The 17,368-nt window shown below is 38.9% G+C and overlaps 1 protein-coding gene across 1 annotated transcript; it reads left to right on the forward strand.

Annotated features, from left to right (window-relative positions):
- The first annotated feature begins 572 nt into the window (after positions 1-572).
- KBTBD8 (kelch repeat and BTB domain containing 8) lies at positions 573-12,593 on the forward strand. The gene is made up of 3 exons (XM_024206221.2): positions 573-786; positions 3,143-4,257; positions 9,063-12,593. Exons 1-3 carry the CDS (start codon positions 638-640, stop codon positions 9,524-9,526), a joined length of 1,728 nt encoding a protein of 575 aa, XP_024061989.1. The 5' UTR covers positions 573-637; the 3' UTR covers positions 9,527-12,593.
- Positions 12,594-17,368: the final 4,775 nt, after the last annotated feature.

A 17,368-nucleotide genomic window follows, 5' to 3' on the forward strand; every position in this document is an offset into this window, starting at 1 on the left:
CTAGTCCTTTCACATTTGAGTAATAATTTTAAGTGCTAACCAAGTAATTTTTGTAAAATACATACATATTTATATACAATGTTATTTAATATTTATGGCTGTGTGTACTTGCTATTGAAAATGTAAACTGTACTTTAGGACTGTAATCTTGCCAGTTATTTGGAAAAGTCAGTAGCCAATGTTTATTTCCCATTTCATTGTTAAGCATAAGTGTTTGGAGAATCGGGACCTGAGTCACTGACTTGTTTCATTTTTTTTGTAAAAATGGAATAATAAAATACTTCATATAGATCAATAAGGATTGGGATAACTGGGTGAAAGGTTATATAATATATAAGTGCAAAATATTTATCATGTGACTGTTTCGTCTTAAAGTTGATAGGTGTAATTTACAGATTTATCCACATAGGAGATTGTGGAATTTAGAGAAATGAGGAATCGCAAATCAGTAGTCATTCTTAATGCTGATATATGGTGTATTTGTGTTAATATGGATATATTCTTGATAGTGTGCTCTGTTGCTTTTTCTTTATTGCAATACGAGTAAGACTACTTTGGTTTTTTTTTTTAAATAGAACTAAGTAAGTTTTCACAAACACTGAATGGAATTCCTTCTTCAAACACAGTCAGCAGTGGAATGGATCCCTTTCATGCTTGCAGTATTCTCCAACAACTTAAAACAATGTACGATGAAGGACAGCTGACAGATATTGTAGTGGAAGTTGATCATGGGAAGACATTTTCCTGTCATAGGAATGTTCTTGCTGCAATCAGTCCTTATTTCAGGTATAGTATGTAGGTCCCTGCACTAGTATTTACCAAGTGCAAAATCACTTCTATAACTTATTAAATAATATTTTAATTATTGATAGCAATTATAAAACTTATACCCATCTGCAGCTGTGTTCTGTGTAACTTCTGCTAGTGATGACATTTCAGATTTAATAAACATCTCTTTTTTTTTAATGATCTCTTCCAATTTGCTTTTAAAATGAATGAATTGGCAGTACCCGTATTTTTAAGGAAACTTACTTTGGAAATGATTTCATCTTCATGTTGTCTTTTTAAAAACAAAAACAAAAACTCTTCTCTGTGGGAGATCCATTCCATGTTTTTTATCATCATATCATTCAAAATTTATTTATCTTACCTTCTTAACATCATTCATGCATTTTAGCATACTGACATGCAGTGCATTACAACTTATGATCCTGGGTTGCGTGTGCAGACTGGAAATTCGAGAGAACCTATTTATATATGTAAATTGAGCAAACTTGATATGGAATTAATGAGACACAAACATGAAACTCCAGACTGTCATTTCTGAGTCACTTGTAAGAGTACAAGTGCACTTTATATTTAGGTAACTGACCGTACCGCATTATATGAATGATGATCAGATATGTGCTGTTAGTAGGGTTTTCAAGCAATTAAAAAAATTGATTGCGATTAATCGCGCTGTTAAACAATACCATTTATATCAATATTTGTGGATGTTTTCCACATTTTCAAATATATTGATTTCAGTTTCCACACAGAATACAAAGTGTACAGTGCTCACTTTATAATTATTTTGTATTATAAATATTTGAACTGTAAAAATAAAAATTATTTTTCAGTTAACTTAATACAAGTACTGTAGTGCAATCTCTTTATCATGAAAGTTGAACTTACAAATGTAGAGTTATGTACAAAAAATAACTGCATTAAAAAATAAAACCATGTAAAACTTTAGAGCCTACAAGTCCACTCAGTCCTATTTCTTGTTCAGCCAATTGCTCAGGCAAACAAGTTTGTTTACATTTGCAGGAGGTGATGCTGCCCACTTCTTTTATACAATGTCACCTGAAACTGGCATTCACATGGCACTGTTGTAGCCAGCGTCACAAGATATTTACATGCCAGATGCGCTAAAGATTCATATGTCCCTTCATGCTTCAGCCACCATTCCAGAGGACATGAGTCCATGCTGATGTGTTCTGCTCGATAATGATCCCAAGGTGTGCAGACCAATACATGTTCATTTTCATCAGCTGAGGCAGATGCCACCAGCAGAAGGTTAATTTTCTTTTTTTGGTGGTTCGGGTTCTGTAGTTTCTGCATCGAAGTGTTGCTCTTTTAAGACTTCTGAAAGCTTGCGCCAGACCCCGTCTCTCTCAGATTTTGGAAGACACTTCAGTTTCTTAAACTTTGGGCCTAGTGCGGTAGCTATCTTTAGAACTCTCACGTTGGTACCTTCTTTGCATTTTGTCAAATCTGCAGTGAAAGTGTTCTTAAAACAAACAACATGCACTGGGTCATCATCTGAGACTGCTATAACATGAAATGTATGGGAGAATACAGGTAAAACATGGAGCAGGAAACATACAATTCTCCCCCAAGGAGTTCAGTCACAAATGTAATTAACGTTTTTTTTTTTTTTTTTTAACGAGCGTCATCAGCATGGAAGCACATCCTCTGGAATGGTTGCCGAAGCATGAAGAGGCATACGAATATTTAGTATATCTGGCATGTGGCTGGCTACAAAAGTGCCATGTGAACGTCTGTTCTCACTTTCAGGTGACATTGTAAATAAGAAGTGGGCAGCATTATCTCCCGTAAATATAAACAAACTTGTTTCTCTTAGTGATTGGCTGAACAAGAAGTAGGACCGAGTGGACTTATAGGCTCTAAAGTTTTACATTGTTTTGTTTTTGAGTGCAGTTATGTTACAAAAAAAATCTACATTTGTAAGTTGTGCTTTCACGATAATGAGATCGCACTACAGTACTTGTATGAGGTGAACTGAAAATACTATTTTTTATCATTTTTACAGTGTAAGTATTCGTAATAAAAATATAAAGTGAGCACAGTACACTTTGTATTCTTTGTTGTAATTGAAATCAATATTTTCGAAAATGTAGAAAAACATCCCAAATATTTAATAAATTTCAATTAGTATTCCATTGTTTAACAGTGCGATTAAAACTGCGATTAATTGTGATTAATTTTTTTTAGTTAATCACGTGAGTTAACTGCAATTAATCGACAGCGCTAGCTGTTAGAATGGCATGCACATTATGATAAACTATATTACAGTTATCTTTAGACCTGTAGATAGAAGGGAATTGAAAATAAACTGCTAAATATTTTTCTTTTGTAGATCTATGTTCACTAGCGGCCTTACAGAAAGTACCCAGAAAGAAGTTCGTATAGTTGGTGTTGAAGCAGAGTCAATGCATTTAGTATTGAACTATGCATATACCTCCAGAGTAATGCTGACAGAGGCCAATGTCCAAGCTTTGTTCACTGCAGCTAGTATCTTCCAGATCCCTTCCATACAGGACCAGTGTGCTAAATATATGATCAGTCATTTGGACCCACAAAACTCTATTGGGGTGTTTATCTTTGCTGATCACTATGGTCATCAGGAACTCAAAGACAGATCACAAGACTACATTCGTAAAAAGTTTCTGAGTGTCACCAAAGAGCAAGAGTTTCTCCAGTTGAGAAAAGACCAACTCATAAGTATACTGGACAGTGATGACTTAAACGTAGACAAAGAAGAGCATGTTTACGACAGCGTTATAAGGTGGTTTGAACATGAACAAAATAAAAGAGAAGTGCACCTTCCAGAAATATTTGCCAAATGCATCCGAATGCCTCTGTTGGAAGAAACATTTTTAGAGAGAATCCCTCCCATGTTTGCACAGGCTATAGCCAAAAGCTGTGTACAAAAGGGACAACCTAGTGCCAATGGGTATACACAACGGCTTGGAATGACTGCTTCTGAAATGATCATATGCTTTGATGCTGCCCACAAACACTCAGGAAAGAAGCAAACAGTGCCTTGTTTTGATTCAGTCACAGGGAGAGTGTTTAAACTATGCAAACCACCAAATGATTTGAGGGAAGTTGGAATTCTTGTATCACCTGATAATGATATTTACATTGCAGGAGGCTACAGGCCAAGCAGCAGTGAGGTCTCCATAGACCACAGAGCAGAGAGTGACTTTTGGATGTATGATCACTCTGGCAATAGATGGCTACCTAAGGCTCCTTTGCTACGTGCCAGAATAGGCTGCAAACTGGTTCACTGCTGTGGTAAACTGTATGCAATAGGTGGTCGTGTTTATGAAGGAGATGGCCGAAATTCACTAAAATCTGTGGAGTGTTACGACAGCAGAGAGAACTGTTGGACAGCTGTCTGTCCAATGCCTGTAGCAATGGAATTTCATAGTGCTGTGGAATATAAAGAGAACATCTATGTTTTACAGGGTAAGGTGCTTTAACTGTGTAAGCAATTTTGTTTTATCAGTAGGGAAGGGAGTTGTCTAGTTCCAGTGCTTCTACTCCTTTGAACTTCCTAAATTGGTCACTTCCTGCAGATTTTAAGAGTGCCAGAGGAGTAGGGAACTGAGAAAATGGGGGTGGGGGAGAACAGAGGGGAGATGGGAGGGGCAGTGGAGAATGGAAACATGACATTGCTGCTTAAAGTGGGGGCAGCAATTCCACCTCTTGTATACTTTAAGAGGCTCATTGTGAGGGGGAACTTATCCTCCTTTTTGCCTCCACACCCCATGTAATCTGTAGGCTTATTGGGGGCTTTTACAATCTCTCCTCACTTCCTGAGAGGCTTAGTAAGCTCAGTACAGCTGGTCAGAAAACCCTCATCCATGGAGGGAAAAAATCCAGTTTTTGACCACCTCTGACAATGAGCCTCCTATTTTAGTACAAGGTTATACAAGGTGAAGGAGAATTGGAGTAGATTAAATAGACTTCATGAAATTGTGATTGTTTACAAACACTAGGGATGTGTTGTCTAAAATGGAGTCTACAAGTAAGTCCAAGGAGCAAGAGATTTTACAGTGAAGGGGGAATGCTGGAGAACTTGACTGAGTTTACCAGTAGGTTACGCAGCGGTCTGTTCTGAGATCCTGAATTCATTATAGTGATGTCAACTACTGTGCCATAATGAAAGGCCTCAGTTATTTTGTTATTAAACCATTACCAATGGAATTATATCATTCTGCTGTAAGAATATATACAGACCTAATTGTAACATACTTCATAGAAATGTAGGACTGACAGGGACCTTAATAGGTCATCTAGTCCAGTCCCCTGCACTGAGGCAGGACTAAGTACTAATCTATTAGAGTTCTTTGAAGGGGTCAACAAACATGTGGACAAGGGGGATCCAGTGGACATAGTGTACTTAAATTTCCAGAAAGCCTTTGACAAGGTCCCTCATCAAGGGCTCTTACGTAAATTAAGTTGTCATGGGATAAAAGGGAAGGTCCTTTCATGGATTGAGAACTGGTTAAAAGACCGGGAACAAAGGGTAGGAATTAATGGTAAATTCTCAGAATGGAGAGGGGTAACTAGTGGTGTTCCCCAAGGGTCAGTCCTCGGACCAATCCTATTCAACTTATTCATAAATGATCTGGAGAAAGGGGTAAAAAGTGAGGTGGCAAAGTTTGCAGATGATACTAAACTGCTCAAGATAGTTAAGACCAAAGCAGACTGTGAAGAACTTCAAAAAGATCTCGCAAAACTAAGTGATTGGGCAACAAAATGGCAAATGAAATTTAATGTGGATAAATGTAAAGTAATGCACATTGAAAAAAATAACCCCAACTATACATACAATATGATGGGGGCTAATTTAGCTACAACAAATCAGGAAAAAGATCTTGGAGTCATCATGGATAGTTCTCTGAAGATGTCCATGCAGTGTGCAGAGGCGGTCAAAAAAGCAAACAGGATGTTAGGAATCATTAAAAAGGGGATAGAGAATAAGATGGCGAATATATTATTGCCCTTATATAGATCAATGGTATGCCCACATCTTGAATACTGCGTACAGATGTGGTCGCCTCATCTCAAAAAAGATATACTGGCACTAGAAAAGGTTCAGAGAAGGGCAACTAAAATGATTAGGGGTTTGGAGAGGGTCCCATATGAGGAGAGATTAAAGAGGCTAGGACTTTTCAGCTTGGAAAAGAGGAGACTAAGGGGGGATATGATAGAGGTATATAAAATTATGAGTGATGTAGAGAAAGTAGATAAGGAAAAGTTATTTACTTATTCCCATAATACAAGAACTAGGGGTCACCAAATGAAATTAATAGGCAGCAGGTTTAAAACAAATAAAAGGAAGTTCTTCTTCACACAGTGCACAGTCAACTTGTGGAACTCCTTGCCTGAGGAGGTTGTGAAGGCTAGGACTATAACAGCGTTTAAAAGAGAACTGGATAAATTCATGGAGGTTAAGTCCATTAATGGCTATTAGCCACGATGGGTAAGGAATGGTGTCCCTAGACTCTGTTTGTTTGTCAGAGGGTGGAGATGGATGGCAGGAGAGAGATCACTTGATCATTACCTGTTAGGTTCACTCCCTCTGGGGCACCTGGCATTGGCCACTGTCGGTAAACAGGATACTGGGCTAGATGGACCTTTGGTCTGACCCAGTACAGCCGTTCTTATGTTGACCATCCCTGATAAGTGTTTGTCTAACCTGTTCTTAAAAACCTCCAATGAGGGAGTTTCTACAATCTTCCTAGGTAATTTGTTCCAGTGCTTAACTACCCTTACAGTTAGGAAGAGTTTTTCTAATGTCTAACCTAAATCTCCTTTGCTGCAGTTTAAGCCCATTACTTCTTGTCCTCTCCTCAGTGATTAAGGAGAACACTTTCGTCTTTTGTAAGAACCTTTTACGTACTTGAAGACTGTTATGTCCCCGCTCTGGCTTCTCTTCTCGAGACTAAACAAACCCAGTTTTTTCAATCTTTTCTTGTTGGTCATATTTTCTAGACCTTTTAATCATTTTTGTTGCTCTCCTCTGGACTTTCTCCAATTTGTCCACAGCTTTGCTGAAGTGTGGTGCCCAGAACTGGATACGGCCAAGAACTGGCTTTGTAGAATTTGAGGTGACTATTTGAATGGGAGGCCCAAGATCTGCAGAGAAATCCAACACATCTCTAAGCACCTGTAGAGGCTAAGGGCTCAATATGTCAGTCCTGGGCCTTCTGTTGGCTCCTTTTCCTGACAGGCTCCCCCTCTCTGTTCTTGCCAATCTTTGTGAAGGGCAATCCACAAAAGATGCTGACAGCTCAGCATTACTTCCAGAGGGAGAAGAAACCAATGTAGGTTTGCAAGGAGGCAATATTGCAAATCAGTGCCATGATTCCCTCCCAGCTGCACACCACAGCTGCACTGAGTGGGATTGATGGGATTCCATGGGCTCTGGAGAGAATTCTGCAGAGTGGTTGCTTTTTCTTTTTGTTGTTCCTGGACTAAGTGAGCAGAGAGAGCCAAATTGTGGTAGCGAAAAGCATGTAGCTGTATGTCAGTCTGGAGTTTCAGCTAGAATTCTGAGTTTACCATCTTTTTATTTGGGTTTAAGTCAAATGACCCTTAGTGTGTGTCTTATTGAAAGGGAGTGCTAGCAGTAGATTTGGTGCAATGCATAGAATGTTGTTCATCCGTTAACGTTTTGTTTCAGCCTGCTGCTTAAAAATCTACACTCAACTTATTAAAGGCTTGTTACAGCAAGTATGTCAGCTTTAACTGTTTTCCTGAAATAACTAATTGATAGAAAACATACAGAATTTTTTTAGTGAAATATGAGAGTAACTTCCAAGTGGAAACTTCCGAATAAGAGTGTTATTGCTCACATCTTACAGGAGGCACGAGAATGCACCTGTGCAACTTTTGCTGTTGGATGGTTGTGTGGGCTAACTTGATGCTTACACAAATAAAGAAGCTAATCCATTGTGCTACCCAGCCTACCCAGTCTAACTGTAGATTATTTTCCTTACACTAAGCCTCACGGGCAAAACACTATTAATTTCCACTGTATTATTGGTGCAAAAACTGCATTCTGCAACTTTCATTACCTAGAAAGAAGCAGCATGGCAATTGCTACTGTTCACAAGCAAGTAGTCTTGTGCCCTTGCCACTACACAAGTCCACCAAACAAGTTCATATGATTCAAGTCTGGGGGCTGACTTTGGCTTTAAAAGACTCATTGGAATGCAACTGTTAATTATTTAATTTTGTATCTCAGTGTAGAGAAATCTACAGGTACCCATGTAGCTTAATCTTTTAAACTAAACTCCACCCATTTTAATTTCCTACCATTCTTGCAGACTTTCCTTATTCCCATAATTGGGTGGAAGAATACTTATCTACACTGTTGCTTGGCAAGATGTCTTAAAATATGTATATGGAAGATGCTATTAAATATAATTTGAAGTACATGCTCTCGTGTGAGGGAAAAATAACTTTGTTATACTATATTCCGCACCCTTTGAGGAAACTATGTTTTTTCTTCAAAGCCCTAAAAGACAGCTTCACCAAGAATGTTTTATAATCCACACCAGCCTTACCCAAATTGGAAAAGCACCAGCTTTAGTTTCTCTCTGTCTGAACTTCTGTCATTTTCAACTTTCAGCTAGTAATCTGTGCAGTCAATACATGAAGCTCATTATTGTCCAAACCAAAAAAGAAGTAATAGTGAATTAGTTAGCAGGTTCATAGAATATCAGGGTTGGAAGGGACCTCAGGAGGTCACCTAGTCCAACCCCCTGCTCAAAGCAGGACCAATCCCCAACTAAATCATGCAAGGACTCCATTTGGTATCCTTTTAAACAAACCATTGCAAGTGACTAATCCATCCATTTCCCTGCTTGCAGGGAAGACAACACAAAAGATTTATAGGTCTAAGATGCACAGTTTCCCAGGTTTAGCATCTTTCATGCAATTCATTCAGAAGTTCTTTATAATCCATAGATGATTAAATAGTGTTTATTTTACCAGGAAATAAAAGAACCAAGCGAATACTTGAAACACCTTAAGCTTTAGAGCCTTGAAGGACTTTCCCCAGAACCTCAAACATGGTTTAGAAGTAGTAAAGGATAGCTAACATGTACATAAATAAAGCATTGCACTGTTGATGGCCTTCAGGCTCCCCCCTTTTCAACCTGATTTCAGAGTCTGGCAGCCACATGGAACTGCATTCAGAACAATAACTCATAACTTCCATCTTACACTTGTGGTATTTTTTGTTTTTGTCTCTGTAGGAGAATTTTTCCTCTGCTATGATCCACAGAAAGATTACTGGGGTTTTTTAACCCCAATGACTGTGCCTAGAATCCAAGGCTTGGCAGCTGTATACAATGACTCCATCTACTACATCGCTGGAACCTGTGGAAATCATCAGCGTATGTTTACCGTAGAGGCCTATGACATCGAGCTAAATAAGTGGACTAGAAAAAAGGACTTTCCATGCGATCAGTCCATTAATCCCTATATTAAACTGGTACTCTTCAAAAACAAACTCCATTTGTTTGTCAGAGCCACTCAAGTCACTGTTGAAGAACATGTTTTCAGAACCAGCAGGAAGAATTCACTGTATCAGTATGATGAGGTTACTGACCAGTGGCAAAAAGTGTATGAGACTCCAGATAGGCTTTGGGATTTAGGCCGGCATTTTGAATGTGCTGTAGCTAAGTTGTATCCGCAGTGTCTTCAGAAAGTTATTTAATTTTATTCGGTAACAAGCCTTAGTGATTTCAGTGGTATCTGATGTTAGAGAAAACATGTCTTAAAAGAAAACAAAGAAATTGTCAGTATTTAATGTAAGCTGAAAGAGAGAGTTTTTTGTACATGGGGATGGGTGCTCTTTAAAGGTTGCAGGCTGGTGAGGGAATTACTGGTTCATTTTAAAATCGCTGATATTTTCCAGGGGAGCAAGAAGGAGGTTACAAGTGCAATTATCAGCATTTTTTTCTGGTAAACACTTAATCATGTCATTCTTGAGGGGTGTTTTTGTGATAAAAGTAAACGAAGAATAGAAGAGCCAGGATAACTATGCACTACAATGAAAGAAAATTAGCATTAATAGCTAAGGACATCCAAGCTAGTTTGAAGTGACTTTTTTTTTTTATACGGGTAAAATCCTGAGGCAATATCACTAGGTCTTTATTTTAGATCAACTGAAAGTACATAGAGGAATGCTAGCTCCTGATTATTATTTTTTTACTGTTTTGAAGTCTACTAAAATGTTCATAATGTTGTTTGTGCACTACCTTAGTTTGGGAGAAATATTGAAGTTGGAAGCAGAACATGAAGTATATTTGTCCGAAACAGAGAAGGCATACTATCATTTTCTATCTGTGGGCTTTGTTAAAATCAAGCTAACAGTATAAATAGCTATTTTCTGCCAATTAAATGTAGTGCTTGAAAAGCAGTTTTGACACTGCTTAAAAACATTTTCCATCCCATAAAGGGCTTAAACCCAAAAGTTGATGGTGCTAGTACATTTTTAATACTTGTATGTCTGAAATGAATGGGCCAACCCTACATCACTATTTAAAACAGCCTGCTATTATTAATGGAGTCTGTCTTCTTAGGACCCTATCCTGCCATTGTGGGGTTGTTGTTTTTTAACATATTTTTACTGCAGTGGGAGTTCCTGCACAGAATGATGACAGGATATGGCCTTAGTGGTTATTAATTTTGTGGAGAGCTCATGCTGCTTCTCATAAAGTGTTTGCATGTGCTCAAGTAATACTGAAGAATGTGGCTTAACTTGATTATTCTCCTTTTTCCAAACCCCCAATTACCTTTTACTATTCTGTTCCGATCTATAATGTGAAAAATTTTGCACTACTGAGCTGTCTTCATGATCCAATTTATTAAAACAAAGTTGTCCACAGAAATCCATGGTTTAAAGAATTTTAAATGCAGGTGTAGAATAAGGATCCAATATACTATAACACTTTCTCTGTGGATTGAACATCTAACTTATTTTTCTAATGACAAAGTAAGTTTAAAGTTTAGCTTCTTCTTCAATCGTTAAAACTGGATGTAAAAGGGAAAAGTTTAATCCTAGAGCTCATATCAGCTCTACTTTGCCAGGTGTGTAATTTGTTACAAATCTTCTCTCCAGAACGAGGCATGTTGTATCTTCCTATATATTTAACTGATTAACTTCTCCAATTGAGGTAAAGGAAAGCTGTTTTATTTTAAATTGATAATGGTAGGCATTGTAGCAAAGGATGGCCATTATCTGGATTAACAGCTGTTTCCATAAGCCAAATGTTTCACTCAGTAATAGTTTAACACCCTGGCATAGCTGTTGAGAGATTTTGGATAACATTGACTCAGTGTATGGCCTTGTTGTCACAAAGTAGGGTTTCTTTTTTAAAGAAACAAACTCACTTGGTTTGGTTTTTTAAATCTTGCACAAATATCAAATAAATGAACTGTGAAAACTAAAAGGGGAAAAAAAAAAAAGCCTCTTTGCATTTACATACCTCATTGTCCAGAGATTGACCAGACTGCTTCTTTTAGGTGTGGGTGCTGGAACATCCCTGAAACTGTTTAAGATCGAGAGCATATGCATAGTTGCTATGATTGCATTTTTAAACCAGGTTAAGGTATGTGGTTTCTCTTTTTGTTTAGTTCCTTCGAGATACTATTGTTATCCACAGCCAACAATAAGAATTTTTCTTATAAGGCTATTTCTGTGGCTTTTTTTTACATTTTCCATAGTCCCTGGCTAGCTCTATTTGTGCGATTGTAGGACTCTAGCTGCAAGCTTTCTGAAGCACCCTCCCTTACAGTATTGCATTAGTGTGTACAACTTTTTTTCTTCCAAAAAGTGTTATGTAACTTTTTGTTGTTTTTTTAAAAGCTTGGTTGACTATTTACAAGATTTCTTGCTGCTTTTTGACAATCTTCTATATTTATTTAGTAGAACAAATTTCAATATATTACTTGAAAATATGAACTAGAATTTTGAGTTAACAATTGACTGGTCATGTGATGTATAGAAGTACAATATGCTGTGGTTAATTCTGCAGTAGGTTTGTTAATTTTGTTTATCTGCACTAAAGTACGAAGATCTCCATTTTCTTTAACCATTCAAAATAAGATTGTGATCCAAGACTGTAATGTGCTTAAAAGCTAAATCCTGGAACTTGCATAGGAGTAGAAAATACTGAATCTTATGCATGAATAATTTGTTTAAACAGAAATATAGCTGAGACATTTTGCCACTTCTTAAATGCTTTTAAATTCTTTAAAAGTCAGATAACTGGTAAAGTCTTGCTGCAGCATCAGACTTTCAAAATAAACTTGCACAGTTTGAGAACAATTGATTAAAACTGCACCAAAGGTACTGGTACTTTACATATGGCTCGCTGCGTCCTCTCTCTGCCCATTTATCATTTTTTCTGCTCTTGTTTAGACTGCCCTTATTAAATTGCCACTTACTCTTATGCTGATACTTTAAATTTTAATATTCCCCCTCCCAATCTTATCAAAATACAACATAATTGTATTCTCCATTTTCTTCTAAATTTTGATGTTGATTAAATCACTAAAACTGATCTTGGTGCATCAGACATGTGTAGTGAGTATGATCTGCAAGTAATCGAAGAGCTCCCTGTTGCTGTTTAGAAATGGCATCCAATGTTCAGTGCTCAGGTATGTTAGTAAGAAGTACTGTAGTCCTATGAGGGCAAATGTGTGGATTTTTAAACATTTTGCCATAATTGCACAATTTTTGCATTTTTACTTAATGTCATGTTACGTTTCTTATAATAAAATAAACCTATTGTTGAAATACAATGGACTTTAACTGTTTTTAACGATGATAAATGTCTTTAAAATTAAGTTGGTAGAGCGAGCAAGTAGAAATTCATCCATGTGCTCTCTTCCCAGCTCTGCAGTTCTACATCCCAAATACTTGCCATCCCTGCACTTTGAGGCATCCTGTGGTGAGGAAGCTGCTGGGGCCTCCGATATATCTCTGCTCCCTACACATGTAGGAATGTAGAGCAGCCAGTTACCACATTTGCCAATGCTGGCAGGACCAGCTTGAAGGTCTCCCCTCATTTCTCCCCCCCCCACCCCTTCCTTGGGCTGTTAAGACTTGTGCCAGTTTTGCAAGACTGTTTATAATTTTGTTCAAATTGTCCTTTTTGCTTTTTTTGCATAGCACTCCCTATCCTAGGGTCACTGAGTACTTTACAAACCTTGTATTGATCTTTCCAGCATCCCTACGTAGTAGGGACATATTTCATAGGTGGTGAAAGGGAGGCACAGAGTGGTTAAGCAACATGGTTGAGGTCACATAGGAAGCATGGACTGAACTGGGAATATAACTGAGACCTCCTGCTCTTTGACTTTAACCACAAGTCCACCTTCTAAGTAACTAGTTAACTCGCAAAAACAGAAGGGGTTGTAGCACCCTTATCAGCACAGTGCATTCTCCAAGATTTCTCTCCTTGTAACGAATTTCACAGCACTTAAAGCCGCATCTGGAGAATCTCTGCTTGTATGTTACATGGTTTGTTTATGAGCCTTGCATTCTCGCTCAAGGAAAGACAGCTGACCTAGCGCTGATGGGCTGGCTCCATTGCTTCCTGGGAAGGCAGTGTGAAGCTGTCAATCCTGGGTGAACGTGACCATGTGCTGACTGGAGCCCACTCTGAGCTTCAGTTTAGAATGTTCTGCCTCCCTCAGCAATATTGAGTAGTACTCTTCAGCTCCCACATGAAACCTGTTCTAGCTTTGGCACCCTTGCAACATGTTTTACGTTTCTGGGCATTTTTTAGGGCTGGTCTACACCCAGCTGCTAGTTTGGCGGCTGGGGATCGAAGTTCTGGGTTCGACTTATCGCGTCTAGTCTGGACGCGATAAGTCGAACCAGGAAGTGCTCGCCGTCGACTGCGGTACTCCAGCTCGGCGAGAGGAGTACCGCGGAGTCGACGGGGAGCCTGCCTGCCGCGTGTGGACCGCGTCTGAACCGCGGTAAGTTCGAACTAAGGTATGTCGACTTCAGCTACGTTATTCACGTAGCTGAAGTTGCGTACCTTAGTTAGACTTGGGGGGTTAGTGTAGACCAGGCCTTAGTGACTCTTGGTGGGGTTTAGCCACTTGCCTTAATTAATGGTTGGCGTGTCCTTCCTCTGACAGTCGAGGTACCTTCCTCCCTTTCACCCTTCCTGCTCACAGGTACTCAGTGATGTTAATGCCTTTTCTGTTCACAAACTTGCCAATGGTTGTAAGAGACTCGTGCTTGGGAGGGAGCCGTAGGAAGGGAAAGCCTCTTTTTGCCCTTATGGCTCAGGCTGTATTGCAGGCAGTTCTGGCCATGCCTGAATGGCTTCTGCCAAAACCCAGGAATGCTTCCTATTGAAGTCCAAGCTAAAAGGCTGATCAAACCAGCATGGAGGAGGTCAGTGAAGTGTCAGTCTCTGTCCTCCTGTGTGTTTTGTATAGGACTGACTACATTAAGAGTAAACATTCATTAAATTACTCTCCTCTCCAATAGTTATTCCTCTGCTTCAGTCTCCACTTCCAATGTCCCCGCCAGAGACGGGCATGGAGTGATGACTTGCACTAGGCAGACAGGGCAGAATACAGCCAGCCCGAGCAAGTGTGAACTAACATACAACCAACCGTGGAGGTAGATGGGAGTTCAAATTGGTCCCAGGAGGGTTTGAAATAGCAGCTGATTTATTTCCCATACAACTTCTGTCCAGTGTGTAAGAATCCTCTGCTAAGGGAGGATTAACCTGACTTCTCCCCTCCACTCTTTCCATTGGTTGATAGAAAAGAGGAGAAAACCCCCAAACTCGGATTACTCATAAGGATGACTTCTCTGGTATGATGGTATAATCGCCTTGGACTAATGCACGTCCAGAAAGAGGTGAAGCTGACAAAAAATACTTCACCTCCAAGAACACCACCAACCTTCCTCTGGATTCCCTAAGTGAGGAAATTATCAATGCCAAAGAGGGAGAGATTGCAATAGGGAGATCAGATTAAGTCCCAGTCTTCAATGTGGACAAAGCTGAATCTTCAAAAGCTTACTAAAACCTATTATTTTCACAGCCGGGGATTTTTAACCAAAGAGACAATAGAACTGCAGCACCACTGCACAGAAATGTAGGTATATCTGCCAGTGCCCTATAGTCATCAGCTTTATCTGAATGTTTTTTGTTCTCTGTACTTGTTTGGCTGTGGAGTTCATTGCTATTTCCAAAGGATATCAAAGGAGCTATGAACAAAATTGGCTATAGGGTCATTCAGAGGAGAGGTTTCTATAAATGCCTGTAAATTTTCAGCCAGTGCCGTGGTCACTAACTGGGTATCTAGGAGGCACTTTTGGTTAAGAATAGTAAAGAAGATACCCCGGTGAAACTGTGGCAAGACGCTCCTGCAATGGACCAACCCCTTCCCTCAAAGAAATGCACATTATTCGGTTTTCTTGCTCCCTCCCCAAAAAAGACAAGACAAAACTCCCTAGAGGAAAACTGAATTTTCACGATGAGTCCCAGATGTTCCTTTAGTCCTTATGGAAAAAGAGAATATCAGAGAAAGGACCTTCCTCATCCACCCCCAAATAAAATATCCAACTCTGGATGAGATTCAAAAGAGGAAAAGTGAGCAGAACATGGGTTGAGTGCCCAATCTCAGAAAAGGGATTCTTTAGTGGCTCGCCCATCTCCATCTCTCTGAGAGAGCTTTCAAGCAATGAGGGCAGGTTATTCTATTTCCTGTAGCACTGAAGAATATACTCCTTGCCACAAGTTTCAATGGGAGCAGAGTTAGGCTAGTGCTACTATCCTCAGGCTTTTTAAAATCCAGTTAGAAAACCTGTCGCACAACATGTAGGACCGAACACATTTCTTGTTACAAATAAATAAAAATTACCCAGTAGACAAAGTTTCATTGGAACAATCTGCTATGGATGGACTTATGAAAGTTCAGCTAACTTTACACCGTCAGGCTGCATTTTGAAAATGTGACACTCCTGAAATGTTTCACATGGTTCAAACATTAAGGGCTAGATTGTGTCCCTTATGTCAAACCTTGAGCAGAAGATGGTATGGCTCTCTCAGAGGAGAAGTACAGGGAAGATTGATTGTGGCTCAGGCCTGCTTTTTGAGCTGGTGCAGCAGGGGAGGTTGGGCCATGGTCTCTTTCTCCACCCCCACCCAAAGCAGAAGTGAGCAGCCCCCACAGTACTGGGACTGCTATTGTGTCCTGCCCTGGAGGAAATGCTCCAGAAGATAGGAAGCTTCTTGTACATCCTTCCACAGCTAAGAGCAGTACGTAGTTTGGCTCTAATCTCATAATCTGAGTAGAGCAAATGGAAAAAGCAGGCACCTAGCTAGACCTTCTTTCTATCATTTAATCTGATGAATGGACTCTGAACTGATAAAAGGACAAGTGCTCATTTAGTGCCCTAAGTGTTAGAGCAGCCCAGCAAAGATAACATAATACTTAGAATCCACCCACCAGAATAGTACCAAATAAATCCAGAAAGGAATATTTTCCAAACACCAGTATCCCGGGCCGTATTCTGGTTTATAGCGACAATTTGTGATCTCTGCTCTTCAACTCATTTACTTTTGCCGAATGCTGTCAGTGCACATTCTAAACATACTGGACCTACCCAATTAACAAAGAAAATCCCAAGACTGAGTTTTCCAGAAACTTCATGCATATTGGTAGGATTAACGTGCTAGATTTTACCAAAGAATTGACAGTCTGACCTAAACTGACACAGCAGAACAATTACTTTATCAAAGAAATCTGTTCGTATATTGAATTAGGGGTGGATAACTTCTGCAATAAAGCTTTTAATAAATATTTTTAAATTTTTCAACTAATTCAGATGGTCTCTATGCATGCTGTATTAGTGATGGATTTCTGCAAATATGCTAATACACAACTTTACTGGCAGGAATGTGTCATGAACAGAAAATTGTGCATTAATCTTGAGAGAATGTTACAGTAAAATACATTTTATGTTGTATGTACTCCAAAACCCTGATTTTCAGAGTTACTTTCCTCCATAAAGGCGGGGTGGGAAGTACGTCATAGCAAAACTAACCAATACAGCTCCAATTTCAAATATTCAAAGTGGAAATATTTCCAGTGTTGGAATTTTAATGAAATCGTGAAATTTGAAATAATGGAAAGGGGAAATATTTCAATGTAAGTTTTGCAAATTTTCACCTTCTATATTTGTCAACCGACTGTAAAGCTGATCTAACTTTTTTTGATTTGTGAATTTAAAAAAAAAAAAAAAAACTTTTTTTTTTTTCCTGAACACTGTTCTCAATGAACTGCATGCCAACAAGCCAGAGTACAAAAACTGCTTGTGGAAAATCTGAATAATTTAAAAGAAATGCATATAACAAATATAGAAATACATTCTGCTTCAACATTTTGTGTACAGAAACAGGAAGAATGTGTCTAATCATTATAAATTATTTGCTCAGTTCTGTTTAGAATATGCATCCAAAAACCAAACTAAGTAATGCACCTTCTTTGGAGGACTCTAAATGAGAGAGCCAGATAA

The sequence above is a fragment of the Terrapene carolina genome, unplaced genomic scaffold, assembly GCF_002925995.2.
Source record: "Terrapene carolina triunguis isolate 2854851 unplaced genomic scaffold, T_m_triunguis-2.0 Scaffold89, whole genome shotgun sequence".
Taxonomy (NCBI): domain Eukaryota; kingdom Metazoa; phylum Chordata; order Testudines; family Emydidae; genus Terrapene; species Terrapene triunguis.